Consider the following 20,389-nt stretch of genomic DNA (forward strand, 5'->3'; position numbering starts at 1 on the left):
CCCACCGTTCAAAACATGCTTACCCCTGCCAACGTTCCCTGCCTGAAGACCATCTCCACGGCGGGAGAAGCCCAAAAGCAAGAAATCATCGAAGCCTGGGCAGATCACGTCCAACTGAACAACATGTACGGACCGGCGGAAACTACTATTCTTTGCGCGGGCCGTCCCAGCATCAAGCGGGACACCCCTGCTCCCAACATCGGTCTGGCTCTCGGAGCTCTGCAATGGATCACGGATCCCATGGATCCCAACCAGCTGTGCCCTGTGGGAGCCATCGGTGAGGTGTTGATCGAAGGACCGGGTCTCGCTCGTGGCTACCTGAAAGATGAAGAGAAGACAAATGCGGCCTTCATTGAGAACCCGAGCTGGGTGCCAAACACCAAACCCCCTCGCCGCTTCTACCGCTCGGCCGATCTGGGATACCTCAGCCAAGATGGAACCTTCAACATTGTTGGCCGCAGAGATACACAGGTCAAGATCAATGGTCAGCGACTCGAACTGGGCGAGATCGAGTTCCATCTCAAGAACCTGTGCTCTGGTTGGCAAGCGGCTGTGGCTGAAGTAATCAAGCCCAAGGTCCAGAACGAACAGCCAACGCTTGCAGCCTTCATCCACTTCGAGGATGATGCTCAAACGGAGAACTCACTTCTCGGTCGTATGTCGGAAGGGCGGCGGGAGCAACTTTGCCAGCTCAAGGAGGCCCTCGCTCTTCACCTTCCGTCGTACATGATACCCTCGTTGTTCATCCCCATGGCGCAAATGCCGACCACGATCAACGGTAAGCTTGATCGCCGAAGCTTGCGTGATCTGGCGGCGGAATTCTCCGCGGAGACACTCATTTCATTTTCCCTTGCGAGTGCAAATACCGTCAAGCGCGAGCCTGCCACAGCAGCCGAGAAGAAGATTGCAGAGCTCTGGGTCGAAGTCTTGAAAGTCTCACCCGAGACTCTCGGCCTAGATGACAGCTTCTTTCAGATGGGAGGTGACTCGATTGCAGCCATGAAGCTCTCGGCTGTCGCTCGGTCCGCAGGATTAAGCCTGACCGTGTCGAAGATCTTCCGTCATCCTACCCTGGAAGGGATGTCCAAGGTTGCCGAGGTACTCTCGGAGAGTGACAGTCAAGCCATCAAGCCATTCTCTCTCGTTGATGTCACTGATATCTCCATCTTTATGGATGAGCTCAGTTCCAAGTGGGGCATCGAGAGATTGGATATCGAGGATGCATACCCCGCAACTGCGTTGCAAGAAGGTCTTATGGCTATCACTCAAGGAGAACCGGGAACCTATATCTACCAGAACGTTTATAAGCTGCCAGCTGAGATCGATCTGGCGAGATTCCGCGCCGCCTGGGAATCTGTCGCCAACACAACAGAGATCCTCCGAACGACCATCGTTCCTACTGACACTTCTGGCACGTACCAGGTTGTGACTAAATCGTCGATTGACTGGAGGTACCCAACCAATGTCGAGAAATACCTGGCAGCAGATGCTCAACAAACAATGCAATACGGTGATCCTCTTGCTCGGTACGCTCTGATCCCAAGCATCAAGGGTGCGACATTTGTGTGGACTGCTCACCACGCCCTGTATGATGGATGGTCTCTGCCGCTTCTCTGGAAGCGGGTGGAAGAGGCATACCATAACAATGGAATGTCGCAACCACATGTGGCACCGTTCAACCGCTTCATTGCTCATCTCCAGGACATGGAGGCAGGCGCCACGAATGACTTCTGGAAGTCCTATCTGTCCTCGTCAAATCCTCCGAAGTTTCCGCAGTTGCCTTCTCAGACATATCAACCACGCGTTAACAACATCCACCACCATGAGTTTGGCCTCAAGGGTAGCACCTCGTCGGACGTCACAGCGTCGACTTTGATCCGAACCGCCTGGTCCATCCTCATGTGCCAATACTCGGACGCTGGTGACGACGTTATAGTCGGTGTGACTGTTGCAGGCAGAAACGTTGATATTCCGGCCGTCGCAGAGATGGCTGCGCCAACGATTACCACTATCCCCGTCCGGGTCCAAATGGACCGTGATGAAACAGTGGCTGATCTACTCAACAAGGTTCAAACTCAGACCATCGAGATGATGCCTTACGAGCACGCTGGATTGCAGAACATTGCCAAGATCAATCGCGAATGCCGTCTCGCGTGCGTTTTCCAGAACCTGCTTGTTGTTCAACCCGAGGAGGACGAGGGCAACATCAGCTCTTTGGGCATCCAGAAAATCCAGTCACCCGACGTAGGCATCTACACTTATGCTCTGGTCGTGCAGTGCTTGCTTCGTGGTGACAAAGTCGGGGTCCAGGTTGATTTCGATGACCGTGTTCTCTCCTCGTGGCAGGTCGAGCGGATCTGCTCCCAGCTCGAGCATATCGTTGGAGAGCTCCGATCGAACCCAGCGGTAAAACTCGGTGATATGAGTTTGGTGAGTCAGGATGACTATGCTCAGATCATGAGTTGGAACCACGAGCTTCCGGTCAAGGAGGAACGCTGCGTTCATGATATCATTGGTGATCAGGTCCTGGCGACCCCCGATGCTCCTGCCATCTGCTCCTGGGATGGCGACTTTACATATGCTCAAGTAGACGAGCTGTCCAATCGTTTCGCTCGACACCTTGTCAGCCTTGGTGTTGGTCCGGAGACCTTGGTTCCTCACTGCTTCAGCAAGTCGGCCTGGACCGTCATTGCCATGCTGGCCATCATCAAGGCTGGAGGCGCTTGTGTCGCCCTGGACCCTGGACACCCCGTTGATCGTCTGAAGGGTATCATTGCAGATGCTGGAGCGGACCTAGTTGTGACTACTCCCGAGCATGGCCATATGTTCAAGGGTCTTGTCAGTGAGGTCGTTGCACTCAGTCCAGAATGGTTTGAGTCGAATGATTTGGCTTCTGATACCTTGGCGCCACGCGCTGACCGAAAGAACCCAGTCTTCGTGCTGTTCACCTCTGGCAGTACTGGAAAGCCGAAGGGTATCATCATCGAGCATGGCATGTTTGCGTCCAGTGCTGCCGCTCACAGCCAGGCATTCGGCATCAATGCTGAGTCTCGGGTGTTCCAGTTCGCTGCCCACACTTTCGACGTCAGCGTCGGAGATATCTTCACCTCGTTGATGAAGGGCAGTTGTATCTGTATCCCGTCGGACCTTGAGCGCATGAACAATGTTGCCGGCGCTATCAACCGCATGAAGGCCAACTATGCCTTCTTGACCCCCACCGTGGCCAACTTGCTTCGTCCCGAGCAGGTCCCGACTCTTCGAACGCTTACCCTTGGTGGTGAAGCCCCAACAAGAGAGAATATCAGGACTTGGGCAGACCACCTCAACCTGATTCTTTGCTACGGGCCGGCAGAGTGCTCTGTTTACTGCTCGGCGAACCCCCCTGCTACCCAACAAAGCAACCCGGCTGTTCTCGGACACGCCATTGGCGCTCTCATCTGGCTGGTTGACCCTGTGAATCATGATAAGCTGACGCCCGTCGGCTGTGTTGGTGAATTAGTCGTCCAAGGTGCAACGGTTGCCCGTGGGTACTTGAACGAGCCCGAGAAGACCCGGTCTGCGTTCATTCAAGATCCAGCATGGCTGCCTAAGACGTTCCCACAAGAGTACCGTCGTATTTATAAGACTGGTGACCTTGCCAGGTTCAACCCAGACGGGTCTCTGAGCTTCGTTGCACGGAAGGACACCCAAGCCAAGGTTCGAGGACAGCGTGTGGAATTGGCAGAGATTGAGGTTCATCTGTCTGAGAGCCCGGAGATTCAGCATGCTATGGTTTCGGTTCCAGCGGCTGGGCCCTACAAGAGCCGGCTGGTCTGTATTCTGTCCTTACAGGAGATCGCTCAACGCAGTGCCGGCACCCCTACCAGCGATATCACCTTGGTTGAGGGAAGCGACAAGGCTGAAGCAGCTGAGATGACGACCATCATTGAGAATCGACTTGCAGAGAAACTGCCTCCCTACATGGTGCCGGCTGTGTGGATCACTCTCAAAAAGATCCCGCTCAACCTGTCTGGTAAGATCGATCGCAAGCTGCTGAAGGGATGGCTCGAAGATGTGGATGAAGCCACCTACCAGTCCATTGCGGCAATGGCGACTGCTGAGGGAGCAACCGCCCAGCCTACCTCGGATATGGAGAAGAAGGTGCAGGCTGCTTTCAGTGCTACACTGAACCTCCCCCTAGAGTCGGTGGGCCTCAATACTTCCTTCCTTAGTGTTGGTGGTGATTCAATCTCGGCCATGCAGGTTATGTCTCGACTTCGTTCTCAAAATGTGCGGGTCACTGTCCAGGATGTTCTCAAGCTCCGTACAGTGGCTGCCCTCGCCGGCCGGGCACAGTACATTGAACAATCCACAGCGGACAATGCGGCTGTGGAAGCTGAAGTACTCGATGAATGGTTCGAGCTAGCGCCCATTCAGCAGCTTTTCTTCCAGATGCAGCCTCAGGGACAGAATCACTTCAACCAGAGCTTCGTGCTGAAGCTGGGCGAGGATCTTTCGCAAGAGGAGCTTCAGAAGGCACTCCAAACTATCGTGCTACGACACTCCATGCTTCGTGCCAGATTCCAACATTTCGATGGATCTTGGCATCAGAAAATAACCAACGATGTCGCGGATTCCTTTGTGTTGCTCCCTAGACAGTCCTGCAGCCGCGACGAAATGATCGCCAAGTTCCGCGAGGCTGAGACTCTTTTCGACATCAGCCAAGGACCTGTCTTGACAGCTCAAGTATGTACCACTCCTGACGCTAGGTACATCTTCTTGGCAGCCCATCACTTGGTTATCGATCTCGTCTCTTGGCGCATCATCTTCCAGGATCTTGAGGATGTGATCAAGTCCGGCAAAGTCAGCTCCGAGCCTACTATCTCTTTCCAGACCTGGACCAGACTGCAGCATGAATACGTATCTGAGACCTTCTCAGAACGGGCTACTTGGGACCTGCAGGCCCCTGTTGGAGACTTCAACTACTGGGGAATGCAGGGAGAATCCAATACGTGGGGAGACATCACCACCGAATCCTTCGCCATTGATGTTAAGAGGACGTCGCTGCTCCTGGGAGACTGCAATCTCCCTCTGCGCACCGAGCCGACAGAAGTCATGGTTGCTGCTTTGCTTCATTCATTCCGCCATGCATTTTCCGACCGAGCTGCCCCTGCTGTCTATCTAGAAGGACATGGCCGTGAGCCCTGGACGTCGGCGATCGATGTCTCACGGACTGTCGGATGGTTCACCACCATGTACCCCATCAGTTACGAGGCGTCCGGTGACCAGTGGCTGGATGCCCTCAAGCGGCTCAAGGACAATCGCCGCAAGGTTGCCGACAACGGTTGGCGCTACTTTACTGCCCGCTCTCTGACCGATGGGATGCAGGATATGGAGATTGTCTTTAACTACCTTGGCCTCTACCAGCAACTCCAGAAAGCTGATGCTCTTTTCCAAGAATCCACCATTACTGGAACGGATTGTGCTGAGATCAGCCCGGCGATGCAGCGCTACTCTCTTTTCGAGATCTCCGCCGGTGTCTCCAATGGGCAGATGGAGTTTACCTTTGAGTACAACAAGAAGATGCGTCACACAGCAGCTATCAGCGCTTGGATCAGTCATTATCGTCAGGTCCTCGAGGGTGGTATTGATGAACTCATGGCACAGTCGGAGATCCTCACTCTGAGCGACTTCCCTCTTCTCTCTCTGTCTTATGAGGGCTTGGAGAATCTGGCAGCGTCTACCCTACCAGAGGTTGGAGTGAAGACGATCGAGGAGATCGAGAGCCTCTCTCCTTGCTCGCCTATGCAGCTGGGTTTGTTGATGAGCCAATTGAAGTCCGTGGGCGACTATGAATTCTTCACGATCAAGAAAGCTAGTGCTCGCGAGGGAGTCGACAGTGCTAAATTGCTTGCTGCTTGGCAGCAGGTCATCGATCGCCACCCCATGCTGAGAACTGTCTTCGTCAAGAGTGCTGCATCCGACAAGTTCTACGATCAGCTCGTGCTGAAGAATATGAAGGCACAGGTGGTGGAGCTTCGTAGCAGCGATCCTGTTCAGGCTTTGCGCGCATTGAGACCGGTGGGAATCGCCGAAGGAAAGGCACCCCATCAATTGGCCGTCTGCCATGCCGACGACGGTCAATTTTACCTCAAATTGGAGATCAACCATGTTCTGATCGATGGTACATCCATGGCTGTCATCGAGCGCGACTTGAGGCGTGCTTACAGCGATCAGCTAAGCAGCGTCGCTCCCCTTGCTTATGTCGACTACGTAACCTTCCTTCAAGAGGCCAAGAAGGAAGAATCGCTTGACTTTTGGAACACTTACCTCAAAGATGTCCAGCCATGCCAATTTCCGATTCTCAATGACGGTCGGGAGCAAGTTCAGGCACTAGAGTCCATCGATGTGGAGTTGCCGGGCTTGACAAAGGAAGCGCTGAGTGCCTTCTCTGAGCGCTATGGAATCACCATTGCCAATGTTGTTCAGACTGCCTGGGCCCTTGTGCTCCGAACATATATTGGAACGGAAAGTGTTTGCTACGGCTATCTCACCTCCGGTCGTGATGCTCCTCTTGATGGCATCGAGGACGCCGTGGGTCCCTTCATCAACATGCTTGTCTGTCGCTTGGACTTTGACTCCAATGCGCCTGCCTTGCTCGCCCTCCAAAAGATGCAGGACGGGTTCTTGAAAGGAATGACCCACCAATACGTGTCTTTGGCTGAGATGCAGCATGCCTTGGGCGTCACTGCGCAAGGATTGTTCAACACTGCTATGTCTTTCCAGCGATATTCGCCCGACGAGTCCATGGATCTGAACCTTCACACAGTTTACGACTATGATCCGACCGAGGTAAGATTAAAAGCACGGGAAATCTGAGATCGTACGCTAACCTTGTGTCTAGTTCAATATCACCGTCAACGTTGCCACGCGGGATGAAGGAATGGTGATTGATCTGACTTACTGGACTTCAAAGCTGTCGAGCGGTCAGGCTGTCCACATTGCCAACACTTATAGCACCGCCATCATGTCGCTTCTCTCGAACCCCGAGACCGTCCTGGCCGACGTGAATCTGCTTAGTCCCTTGGACAAGTCATCTTTGCTGAACTGGAATAGTCAGCTTCCTTATGCGGTCGACCGCTGCATGCATGAAGTTATTCACGAAAATGCTGTCGAACGCCCCAATGCTCATGCTCTGGAGTCATGGGAGGCCACATACACATACGAGCAACTCGACAAGGCATCAACACGCCTTGCACGCCTCTTGATTGAGAAGGGAGTCTCGCCTGATGATTGCATTCCCTTGTGCTTCGAGAAGTCCCTCTATACTATTGTCGCTCTCGTCGCAGTTCTCAAGGCTGGTGGCGGATTTGTCCTCCTTGATCCAAAGCATCCTGATGATCGGCTCAGGGGTCTTCTTGAGGACACCAAGGCTAGGTTCCTGATTGTTTCTCCGCAAACACAACAGCGCTGTGAGAGGCTCATTGCAGACTTGATTGTGGTGTCACAGGAGATGTTGGATCAGCTTCCCAAGGCAGGCGAGGATTGTCTCCCCAAGACAGCGGTCAAGCCGGAGAACATCATGTATGTTCAATTTACATCTGGCAGTACAGGAAAGCCTAAGGGTGCTGTTGTCCACCACAAGGCTGCCTGCTCATCTTTCGAGCACCACGGAAAGGTGATGAACTACGGACACGATTCTCGCATCTTCCAGTTCTCGTCGTACACATTCGACGCCATCATTCTGGAGGCATTCACAACCTTGTACCATGGCGGCTGTATCTGCGTTCCCTCGGAGGAGGACCGCATGAGCAGTATGGTACAGTCCATGAGGGAGATGAAGGTCAACAATATGTTCATGACCCCCACTCTAGCTCGTCTGTTTGGACCTCAGGATGTTCCCTCCCTGACCACTCTCATGCTTGGTGGTGAACCGATTCCACAGGACAGCATCACCACCTGGAAGGATCATGTCAACCTCATTGGAGGATATGGTCCCGCCGAATGCTGCGTCTACTGTTGTTACAATCCTCTCAGCGAGACTGGATTCAAGCCTGAGGTTATTGGATACCCAGTTGGCTCGGTGCTGTGGATTGTCGACGCCGATAACCATGACAAGCTCGTTCCGATCGGAGCTATTGGAGAAATCGTGGTACATGGTCACATCGTTGGCCAAGGTTATCTTAACGACCCAACCAGAACTGCGGCAAGCTACATCTCAGCTCCGAGCTGGATGTCCGAGTACCACACGGGTGAGCAGACGCTGTACAAGACCGGTGACTTGGGTCGATACAATTCCGACGGCACTTTGTCTATTGTCGGCCGTAAAGATACCCAGGTGAAGCTCAACGGACAACGTATTGAACTGGGAGAGGTTGAACACCACATCAAGACCGAGTTCCCGCAGGTCCTTCAGGTGGCGGTCGATGCGCTCAAGCCCGAGCATGGCAATGGACGGCAGATCCTCTCTGCCTTCCTCGAGTTCGAGGCCAGTGATGAGGTCCAGGGCGACGGCTTTCTCCGACCGATGACGGACGACCTCCGGGAAACGATGTTCGAGATCGAAGCCGTGCTTGCCCAACTTTTGCCGCCTTACATGGTGCCCCATCTCTGGTTCCCGTTGGTCACGATGCCAAAGTCCGCCTCTGGTAAAACTGACCGCAAGGTGCTGAAGCAGCTGTGCAACAATTTGTCCAAGGTCGACCTTCAACAATATTCTCTCGCTAGCGGGAGCAAGAAGGCTTTGGAGACACCCATGGAGAAAAAGGTTGGAGCGCTTTGGAGTGCCCTCTTCAAGGCGTCTGAGTTCGGAGCCAATGACAACTTCTTCCGTGTTGGTGGTGACTCGATTGAAGCCATGAAGCTGGCTACCGCCGCTCGTCGGGAAGGCCTGTCTCTGTCTGTTGCTGACATTTTCAACAACCCTAAACTCAGCGACATGGCTCAGATTGCCGCTGCAGCTGAAGGTGCTTCTGCTGTGCCGAAGTACGAAGGACCCTTCAGCCTCATCGGGGGCGTTGAAAGTGCTCGCTCCATTGTGGAGAAACATCTTTCGAGTGAAAAGTTTGATACGGTCGAAGATGTCTATCCTTCCACGTCACTGCAAGAAGGTCTTCTTGCGTTGACTACCAGCCAAGCCAATGCATATGTCCTCCAGGCTCCATTCAAGCTACCGGTACACCTCAACCTAGACCGTTTCCGCAAAGCCTGGGACCAGGTTGTTGAGTCAAACCCTATCCTCCGTACAGTCATTGTCTCCACTGAGACTCGCGGTACATGCCAGGTTGTGCTAAAAAAGAGCGTCCAGTGGGTGTATGCTCCGACTTTGTCGCAGTATCTTGAGCAAGACAAGGAGAAATCCATGACATACGGAACACCACTAAGTCGCTATGGCTTGACATCAGACGGATACTTCGTCTGGACCGCTCACCACTCCCTCTATGACGGTTGGAGCTTCGCTTTGATGTTGGACGAGCTCGAGAAGAGATACCAAGATGAATCTGTTTCCATCTCTCGACCTCTGTTTGCTGAGTACATTCAGTTCTTGCAGCAGCAGAGCAATGCTGACTCGATTGCATTCTGGAAAACTCAGCTTGACGATGCCTCGCCAACTGTCTTTCCTCAACTTCCTAGCTCTCTATATGAGCCGGATGTTAATCAGGCTTTTACATACAAGCTCAAAGACACTGTCCTCGACGGTCAATCCAATGTGACATCCTCGACCCTGCTCTCAGCTGCCTGGGGTCTGACTATCGCCTTGTTGACCAATTCTTCCAAGGTCACTTACGGGTCGACTCGCAGTGGCCGGAATGTCAACCTTGCTCAAGCTACTGAACTTATGGGCCCGACTATTGTCACAGTCCCAATGTCCATCACGATTGATGCGTCTATGTCAGTAGGGGATTTCCTAGCTCGAGTACAGAGTCAGACTACAGAAGCGATCCCCTTCGAGCACCTAGGTCTCCAGAATATCAGCAAGATCAACTCGGCCTGCAAGGCCGCTTGCGATTTCCAGAATCTGTTTGTTGTCCAACCAGCAATGATTGGTGGAACTGCGCTCGGTATGGAGCGAGTAGAGCTTCCCACCAAAGGATTGCACACATACGCTCTAAACGTGGAATGCATTCTAACCGAAGATGGCCACGCGACCCTGAACTTTGAATATGACAGCAAGGTTATCCAGGCCTATCAGGTGCAGCGGCTCGCTAAGCAGTTTCATCAAGTTGTCGACCAACTGTGCAAGAACGAAGCAGACTTGAAGGTCGGTGACGTCGAGGCCTTCAGTGCAGAAGATGAAAAGCAGGTTCGCCAGTGGAATGCCCAACCCTATCCGGAAGTCACCAAGTGCGCGCATCATCTGGTGTCGGAGCGAGCTCAGCTTCATCCTGCGCAATCGGCCGTTACGCAATCCGATGGTACCACCTTGACCTTCGGTGAGCTCGACAGCCTATCTACTTTGCTCGCTCACCATCTGTCCACTCGTGGGATTGGCCCTGGCCGCATTGTGCCCATTTGCTTGAAGAAATCAGTTTGGGTCGTGGTCGCCATGCTCGGAATTATCAAGACTGGTGCAGCCTTTGTCTGCCTAGATCCTTCTTCCCCGCCTAGCCGTATGCAAGTAATTCTTGAAGACGTGGAGTCGGAGTTGATCATTGTTGATGCGGAAACAACCGATATCTTCAATCGTCATGCTAGCCTCTTCGGCGCCTTGAACACTATTCAGATAGGAGTCGAGGCCATCCAAGCGATCAGCAGCCCTGCAGACAAATTTGAGGCCAAGGGAAGCCCTCACGATCTCATGTATGTCATTTTCACTTCCGGAAGTACTGGCAAGCCCAAGGGTGTGATGATTGAACATGCTTCCGCTTGTTCATCCTTCATCTATCAAGGCCAGGCTTTTGGCTACAATAGCGAGTCACGAGTGCTCCAATTCAGTGCCTTGACCTTTGATGCTTCGCTGATGGAAATCTTCACCACGCTTTGCGTGGGCGGTTGCGTCTGCTTCCCGACCGAAGAGGAGAAGCAGGGGGACATCGTGCGAGCCATCAACAAATTGCGGGTCAACTCTGTCATGCTCACCCCCACGGTGCTTCGAATGATCCAACCTGAAGACGTACCTTTGGTCAAGCACGTCGTGACGGGAGGTGAGGCGGTGGGTCATGACGTCGTGCGAGTTTGGAGTGACAAGGTCACTCTCAAGGGTGTCTACGGTCCTACCGAGACTTCAATGATTTGCATAACAGTCGACCTGGTTCCCGGCAGTTCTTCAGCCAACATCGGTGTGCCTCTTGGCTGTCAAGGTTGGATCACTCTCTCGGATGATCATAACCGCCTCGCGCCAATTGGTTCGGTTGGTGAACTGCTCATTCAAGGCCCGATCGTTGGACGCGGATATTTCAAGAATCCCAAGCAGACAGAGGAGGTGTTCATCGAAAATCCTGCTTGGCTGCAACAGCGATTCGGTGAAACAGGTCGTCTGTACAAGACCGGTGACTTGGTCTACTATGCTGAGGATGGTAGCTTGATGATCGTGGGTAGAAAGGACGCCCAAGTGAAGCTTCACGGCCAACGTATCGAGCTGGGCGAAATCAACCACAAGATGTGGTCGCACCCGGCTGTGAGACAGTCTTCGGTTCTGTTGCCCACACAGGGTCTACTCAAGGACCGTCTTGTTGCCGTCCTTACTCTTGAGGGCACTGAAGAACAGATTGTTCAACCCGAGCCTCTGCGGCCGTTGTCTGAAGAATGGAAGCAATACTCCAACCTTCAGATCGCTAGCATTCGGCAGGCTCTTAGAGAGAACCTCCCATCCTACATGGTGCCCACTGTCTTCGTAGCGGTGGAGCAAATGCCGAGACAGACCTCGGGCAAGACCGACATCAAGCAGGTCAAGAAATGGGTTGATGAGTTGGATGAGGAGATTGTTGAGCAGATCCTGGAGCTCGAGACGACAGCTGGATCCGCCGTTCCTGCCAATGAGACGGAAGGTGCAATTCAAGCCGTGATCTCCAAGGTCCTGGACATTCCGACCGACAAGATTGTGCTCAATCGCTCGTTTATTAGCTTCGGTGGTGACTCTATTTCTGCCATGAAAGTGATGAACCGGCTGCGAGACGCAGGATTGAAGCTGGGCATCAAGGAAATTCTTCTGACTGGGTCGATCTCGGAGCTTGCCGCTATCATAGCAACCAAGCAGGAAGAGGGCCATGAAGAAGCCCACGCCAAGTCTGCCTCCGGAGTGACTGCGCCATCTGAGAAGAAATACCCACTGCTGAACCTCGACGACAGCAAAGTTGAGTCAATCCTAAAAGAGCGCTTGGCTAGCATTGGCCTCAAAGACTTGACTGTGGTTGAAGATGTGTACCCATGCTCTCCTCTCCAGGAAGGTCTTCTTCTCGCTCAGACCAAGGGAACGGGAAGTTACAATGTCGACAATATCTATGAGGTTAAACCAAGGAACCCAACCGATCGAGTCGATGCCCACCTCCTGGCTGAAGCCTGGAAGGCAGTTGTTCGCCGTCATCAAATATTGCGCACTATCTTCATCGAGGGTCTCGAGGAGAGCAGCGCATTCGACCAGGTCGTTCTCCGCGAGATTCAAAATGCACCTCTTGTCATTGAGGGTGTCGAGGGCAAGGCCAAAGCTTTCTTGCGCGGCCTTGCTGCTCCCGAGTTCAAGCGCACAGAACCCTGGCACAGCCTGACCGTCTGCTCTGATGCCAGTGGAACAGTCTGCTGCGCAATTCGGATGCACCACGGCCTGTTCGATGCAGCAGCCATGGACATCATTCTTCACGAGGTCGCTCAAGCCTACCAGAAAAGTCTCTCCAGCCCCGCTCCCCTTTACAGCAATTACATCTCCTACCTCCAGGGGCAAAAGGGCAACAATGCGATCGCATACTGGAAGACATACCTCGACGGACTGGAGCCATGCTACTTCCCCAGCATCAATCAGGATGCAATGGGACTGAGAAAGCCGCAAGCACTACAGTTCAATGTTCCAGGTTTCCGGAGAATCGCCTCTTTCTCCTCCAGAAAGAGCCTCACCATCTCCAGCGTCCTGCAAACCGCTTGGGCACTTGTGCTCCGCCACTATACGAGTGCGGAGGATGTGTGCTTCGGATATCTTTCCCACGGTCGTGACATCCCGTTGGATGGTGCTGAAAGCATCGTCGGTCCCATGATCAACATGATGGTCCTACGTGTTACTCTTTCGGAGGACAAAAATCTTATCAACATCCTGGAGGGAGCTCGCGACGATGTGCTGAATAGTTTGACTCACCAGCACTGCTCTCTAGCAGAGATCCACCATGCTCTTGACCTTCAAGGAAGATCAGCCTTCAACACCACTCTCTCATTTGCCTCTGCTGCTGCAGGCGCTGAAGAGGAGTTGGTCAGTTTCGAAAACCTCGCTGGTGGTGGTTCCACTGAGGTAAGTATTAAATCCACCCCGCTCCCGCTCCCTTCTGGCTTCATACACTGACTTAAATATAGTATGATATCGCTGTTAACGCCAGTGTCGAGGGCGAAGACTTGCAAATCAACTTCAGCTATTGGTCCTCGGCACTCTCGGAGCAGCAAGCAAAGGCTGTCGCCCAGTCGTTCGCGAACTTCATTGATATTTTGACCCGCTCGCCCGAGGCATCCTTGCGGGAAATCGATTTCACCAGCGGTGCAATGAAAGACCAACTTCTCCGATGGAACTCAACTCCTTACAAGCCTGTTCGCAACACAGTGCATGAATTGTTCCACTGTGCTGCACTGAAGTACCCACAGAATGCTGCGATCTGCTCCGTGGATGGCAACTTCACCTACTTCGAGCTGGACAACATGACTACGCGCTTCGCAGCCTTCCTTCGCGGGCGCGGGGTCGGACCAGAAGTTTTGGTTCCGGTCTGCTTCAACAAGTCCTGCTGGACCATTGTTGCGATGTTGAGTATCCTGAAGGCTGGTGGTGCTTGTGTGCCTTTGGATCCATCTCACCCGCCGGCTCGACTGCAGGAAGTCATCTCCCGCTGTGAAGCAAAGCTTATTCTCGCTGCTCCCCAATTTGTTCAGCGACTCATCGACATGGCCTCAGAAGTCATTGCTGTCACCGACTCATTAATGCAAAGCCTGCCCGAGCAGCTGAGCCTGGAGTTCGACGGAGCCCAGCCTGAAAATGCTGCATTCGTGCCCTTTACTTCTGGAAGTACAGGCCTGCCCAAGGGTATTATTCTTGACCACATGGGCCTATGTACCATGTTCCTCGCAAACGCTTCGGTGGTGGGAATTGGCCCGAACACTCGCACCTTCCAATATGCCGCCTATACTTTCGATGTCAGCATCGCAGAGACTTATATCACCTTGACTCACGGTGGTTGTGTTTGCGTGCCCACTGATGCCGAGAGGATGAACGATATCCCGGGGGCCATCACTCGCATGGAAGCAAATTGGACCTTCTTGACTCCATCGGTCGCCTCCTTGCTCAAGCCCAGCGACGTCCCCACACTGAAAACTTTGACCCTAGGAGGAGAGGCAATTTCTCGGGACCTCCACAGTACCTGGGCCGACAAGGTCCGTCTTATCAACAGTTACGGTCCTGCCGAGTGCTCGATCTGGACCAGCAACCAACAGCTGTTCCCGGAAAGCTCTTGTGCTGATATCGGTGCGGGTATCACCTGCTACCTCTGGATCACTGAACCCGATAACCACGACCGCTTGGTTCCTATCGGATGCGTCGGAGAGCTTGTTGTGCAGGGGCCGAACCTGGCGAGAGGCTATCTCAAGGATGAGGAGAAGACCGCAGCCGCCTATATTGACACACCAGCATGGCTGCGCAACGATACTCGACCCGCCGCTAAGCGTGTCTACAAGACTGGTGACTTGGTGAGACATTGCCCCGACGGCCGGCTCGAGTTCGTGGGACGCAAGGATACTCAGATCAAGTTCCATGGTCAAAGAATTGAGATTGGCGAAGTCGAATATCAACTTCGCGCCAGACTTCCTGAGAATACCCAGGTTGCTGTGGAGATGATCAAGCCTCTTAGCCAAGGCAGCAGACAGATTCTCGCCGGTTTCATCGTGGTCGAAGGTACTGAGAAGGTTTCCCTTAATGGTTCTTCAGATGACCCGGCCTCGTTCTTGAAAGACCCAGATACTGAATTCAAGAACATGGTACGCCATCTCGAGCAGTCGCTCACGGAGACCCTGCCAGCATACATGATCCCATCTGTCTTCATTGACATGATCAAAATCCCCCGCAACACCTCCATGAAGATTGATAGAAAGGCGCTTCGCAATCTGGGAGCCAATCTTTCCCTTGAACAGATCGCTACATACTCATTCACCCAGGGCGAGAAGCGGGCTCCAGAGACCGCGATGGAGAAGCGCCTGCAGGAGCTCTGGGCCTCTGTTCTGAAGATCAGTCCCGAGTCAGTTGGTGCTGATGACAGCTTTTTCCGTATTGGCGGTGACTCAATCGGTGCCATGCAGTTGGTGTCTGCAGCTCGCAAGGCTGGTCTTTCCATCACCGTTGGAGATATTTTCCAGCACCAGAAGCTATGCGAGATGGCCAATGTTGTCACCGTCTCTGATGCATCTGCCCCGACTCAGGTCGAGCCCTTCTCACTGCTCCCTAAAGTGGAGGAGGACCTTATTGGTCTTGCAGCTTCCAAGGTGTCCATTCAACGCAATCTCCTACAGGATGTCTACCCTTGCACTCCGCTTCAAGAGGGCCTCATGTCTCTTACTGCCAGAGACCATGGACTATACACTTTGCAAGCGGTGTACCGTCTTCCTAGCTCGATCAACATTCAAGAGTTCCAGTTTGCCTGGATGGCCGTTGCCGAAGAACTGGATATCTTGCGTACCAGACTCGTCGACCTCGGCCGTCTGGGTTCATACCAGGTTGTCCTGAGCCCTGCTATCAGTCAACTTCGCTGGACTTACAGCGACAATCTGACGGCTTACCTGCGCCAAGACAAAGAAATCCCCGTCACGTATGGCACAGCTCTCGCCAGATATGCCATTATCCAAGAGCAGGACCAGAACTACTTTGTGTGGACTGCCCACCATGCGATCTACGATGGTTGGTCCCTCGGCCTGATGATGGATCTTGTTGAACAGAAGTATCTGAGAAAGTCGACAACCCCCAGCCCACCCTTTAACAAATTCATCCACTGGCTCACCAAGCTCGACAAGTCTGCTACTCGGCAGTACTGGAAGTCGACCTTTGACTCTTGCTCCGCACCCCAGTTCCCCTCGGTGCCCAAGAATTACCGAACCAAGGCTAAGAGCGTCATGACACACACCATCACTCTACCACAGCTGGCTGACTCGGATATCACGGTGCCTACAATTCTTCGGACTGCGTGGGCTCTCAACATATCTCAATATACTCGTTCCGACGATGTGGTTTTCGGCATGACCCAGACGGGTCGCAATGCTCCTATCGCCGGGACCACTGAGATTGTCGCCCCTCTCATCACCACCGTGCCCGTCCGAGTCGTGTTTGACCGATCGCAAACGGTCAAGGACCTTTTGCAGGACGTCCAAAAGCAGATGGTTGCGATGATTCCCCACGAGCATGTTGGTCTTCAGAACATCGCCAAATTCAGCCCGGAGTGTCAGGCCGCATGCAAGTTTGAGAACCTCATTCTCATCCAGACTCAGCAAGATCAAATGGTCTCACCCATTGGTCTAGAGCGCATTCCCGTCACCGACCTCGACATTCCAGCTTTCGGCATCGTGGCTGAATGCGAAGTTTCTGACGGGCAAGTCCTGGTGTCAGTTGGATACGACTCCAACGTTGTCACTGAGAAGCAGATGTCCAACATCCTGAACCAATTTGACTTCCTTGTGAACCAGATCGGTGGCGAAGACGCCAGCAGCAAGCCACTGAAGGAGGTGCAGCTTCTGGGTGAGAATGACATCCAGATGCTAGAGGAGCTGAACCAATCGCCTGACGATCGTGTTTACCGATTGGCTCATGAGCTGATCAATGAGCGCGCTCGCCTGCAGCCAGAAGCGATTGCCATTGATTCCCAGGAGGCCCAGATCAGCTATGGCGAGCTGGACGATCTCTCCACACGCCTGGCTTACTTCCTGACCGGACTTGGCGCTGGGCCTGACAAAATTATTCCACTGTTCTTCCGCCGATCTCCTTGGGCGATGGTGGCCATGCTTGCCGTAATGAAGAGTGGCAGTGCCTTTGTATTCCTTGACCCAGGACACCCAGTCGACCGACTCGAGTTCGTTCTCCAGCAAATTGACGCCAGGTTGATCCTGACATCCCCTGACCTGGAACCCACCTGGAGAGGCAAGCTCGCAGTCTTCTGCGTAACACCTGCCTCACTTGATACCCTCCCTGCCCATAGCGAACCCCCTGTGACTACAGTGACCCCAGACAACATCATCTACTGTATTTTCACATCGGGCAGTACCGGCAGACCCAAAGGATGTGTGATCGAACACTCCAACTTCCTCAGTGGTGCCGTTCACCACGCGCGCAGGTCCCGCATCTCACAATCTACACGCATTATGCAAATCGCTCCGTACACCTTCGACGTTAGCATTCTAGAAATGCTGACCGGACTGATTGGTGGCGGCTGCATTTGCCTTCCCCGAGACACTCACCAGGGTGCTCAGGTCTCTGACATTATCAATGATCTGAACATCAACTGGACTTTCATGACTCCCTCTGTTGCCCGCACTATCGCCCCCTCGGATGTGCCGAGCTTGCGGACCCTGATTCTCGGTGGTGAAGCATTGGCCAAGGTGGACATTCAGACCTGGGCCGGAAAGCTGCATCTGATCAACGGCTATGGGCCTAGTGAATGCTCTGTCGCGGTGGCTGCCAATGAAGTGAGCGATCCCACGGTGGATCCAGCCAACATCGGTTCTAAGATGGGTTGCAATATCTGGGTCGTCGATGGCGAAGACCATGACATTCTCTTGCCCATGGGCGCAGTCGGCGAGCTTCTGGTCGAAGGTGCCATTGTCGGGCGGGGCTACCTCCACGAACCCGAAAAGACCGCCGCAGCTTTCATTGAAAACCCTCGTTGGGTGCAGCTCTTACCCAGCACACAGGCGTCGACGACTCCTCGCCGGTTCTACAAGACAGGAGATCTCGTCCGCCTCAACGAGGACGGCACGATTCATTTCATCGGCCGCAAGGACACCCAATTCAAGCTCCGTGGTCTGCGCATTGAGATGGGAGAGATTGAGCACCATGCCGGTACATTCCCAAGCATCAAACATGCCGTCGTGGCGGTACCACGCGCCGGTCGCATGAAGGAGAGCATTGTCGTGGTGTACACATTGAACGACCACGACGACTCGAAAGAAACCGCCGACTTGCGCCCTCTGTCTCCAGCTGATCTAGACTCCAGCTTGATGTCTCTTGGTCAGCTCAAGCATCACTTGGCTACCCATCTTCCCCCTTACATGGTCCCCCAGACCTTCATCGGTGTTGGCACTCTACCTCTACTCGCCTCGGGCAAGATCGACCGCCCCAAGCTTCAAAAGTGGCTCGAGAACATGGATGATTCGACCAATGAACTCATCGCCGCCCAAACCGGCACGACCGCAAGCCACGAAGCGGCTCTCATTGACGCGGCCGACACACTCGCTCTGACCCTGAGTGAATCTGTCAGCCACCTATTGGCGGGAGATGACGAGGTCTACCTCGAATCGCTGCAGGGCCGCAACATCATTTTGTCGCAGAGCGGATTGAACTCCATCACCGTGGTTTCGCTGCGGGCGATGATCCGGGACAAATTCGACGTTAACTTGTCCCTTGATCGCTTGATGGACAGCACCGTCACTATTCAGGATCTGGCACGCATGATCGAGCAAGGCGACAATGCCGCCGATGAGCAAGCGATCGATCTACTCGCCGAGGCCGAGGCCATGATGGAATCCCTGATGTCCGAGGCCTCGGACGTGGAAACCCTACCTCAGCCCACCGGCCGCGCTGGGCGTGTTCTTCTCACCGGCGCCACGGGTTTCCTGGGCAGCGAGATTCTCCGTCAGCTCTTGGTCAACCCAGAAATCCGCACTGTGGTGGCCATCGTCCGTGCCCGTGACGAGCAGCATGCCATGGAGAAGATTGTTGCGTCGGCCAGTGCCGCGCAGTGGTGGCAGGAGGAGTACCGCCAGCGAGTGCGCGTCTGGGTTGGAGATCTCGCCGCGCCTCTTCTCGGGCTGAGCGCTGCGCAATGGGCTGCCATCGAGGGACGCAGCACCGACGTCGATTCCCACATCGATACTATCATCCACAACGGTGCCATGGTCCACTGGGGAGCAGACTACCACCGCCTACGCGGTGTCAATGTTTCCAGTGTGGTCTCCCTGTTGGCCGCCTTGACACGCTCGCCTGCCCCTCCCAGGTTCACCTTCGTGTCCGGCGGTCACGTGCCCCTGGACGAGAACATCACCGACGAGATGTTGGCCGCCGAGTTGGCCCACTCGACCGGATATGGACAGTCCAAGTTCGTTGCCGACCTCGTGGTGAAGCGCTTTGCCCAGAAGTATTCGACCACGGCGGCATCGATCGTGAAGCCGGGTCTCATCGTGGGCACAGCCCAGTCCGGCGTGTCCAATACCGACGACTTCCTGTGGCGTGTCGTGGCCACTGCCGTGGAGACCGGTGGCTTCAATGCCCAAGAGCCGGAGAACGTCATCCTCCTGGCGGGTGCCCAGCAAGTGGCATCCATCGTGATCGGAAACCAACTCCTCAGCAAAGAACCGCGCCGCATCGAGGACAAGGTTCGTCTGGCTGTGACAACGCGAGAGCTCTGGCAAATGCTTGCCGATGAATTCGGATACGCCCTGCAACCGATGGGTCCTACCGAGTGGCTCGAGTCCATGAAGGCGGCGGTGCACGCCCAGGGCGAATCTCACCGTCTTTGGCCGGTTTTGCACTTCCTCGAAGCCGGCGGTGGCTACATGGGCCAGCCCGTCACGGCCGGTCAGCCCCACGGCGCCGAGCCAAGCCCCCAAAAGGATGAACTGCTGGCTTCGCTGCGCAAGAGTATCTCCTACATGCGCCAGATTGGTTATTTCCCGAGTGATGAGGCTGCGGTCCCACAGAAGGTGGTGTTTGGCCGCACCAAGGCGTGATCAGATTGCTTATTATAAGACTCCTCAATTTGTGTGTATTCCGTCTGAAGTTTCTTGTTTGCTTTTGAGCCGGCGTTGGATGATATTTGTCATGTGATTTGTATACGAAGATTAGACTTTGTACTCTGTTTCTGAAGTTATACCAGCGAATTCATATTCAATCCTGTCAAAAATACTTCTTCTGCACAGTATAGAATTGTTTGTAATGAGTGTAGGATCTATCCACCTTATGAGTGGACTTCAAGAGTGTTATAAGATTCCGTTGTAGTGATTTCACCGTTAAAGAGCCCGACGGGGGTGGCGGGCC

General features: G+C 53.9%; 1 protein-coding gene across 1 annotated transcript; it reads left to right on the plus strand.

Moving 5' to 3' along the window:
- The first annotated feature begins 776 nt into the window (after nt 1-776).
- Nucleotides 777-20,250, plus strand: BP01DRAFT_316494 (nonribosomal peptide synthase). Its single transcript, XM_025572588.1, has 3 exons — nt 777-6,831; nt 6,884-13,411; nt 13,474-20,250. Exons 1-3 carry the CDS (start codon nt 976-978, stop codon nt 20,080-20,082), a joined length of 18,993 nt encoding a protein of 6,330 aa, XP_025432490.1. The 5' UTR covers nt 777-975; the 3' UTR covers nt 20,083-20,250.
- The last annotated feature ends 139 nt before the right edge of the window (nt 20,251-20,389 follow it).

The sequence above is a fragment of the Aspergillus saccharolyticus genome (assembly GCF_003184585.1).
Source record: "Aspergillus saccharolyticus JOP 1030-1 unplaced genomic scaffold BP01scaffold_10, whole genome shotgun sequence".
Classification (NCBI taxonomy): domain Eukaryota; kingdom Fungi; phylum Ascomycota; class Eurotiomycetes; order Eurotiales; family Aspergillaceae; genus Aspergillus; species Aspergillus saccharolyticus.

Excerpts from the sequence above, each read along its gene's own strand:
- BP01DRAFT_316494 (XM_025572588.1), top strand. The coding sequence starts at position 976 with ATGGGAGGTGACTCGATTGCAGCCATGAAGCTCTCGGCTGTCGCTCGG. Across the intron at positions 6,832-6,883 it reads ACGACTATGATCCGACCGAG|TTCAATATCACCGTCAACGT; the intron begins GTAAGATTAAAA and ends CCTTGTGTCTAG. Across the intron at positions 13,412-13,473 it reads CTGGTGGTGGTTCCACTGAG|TATGATATCGCTGTTAACGC; the intron begins GTAAGTATTAAA and ends ACTTAAATATAG.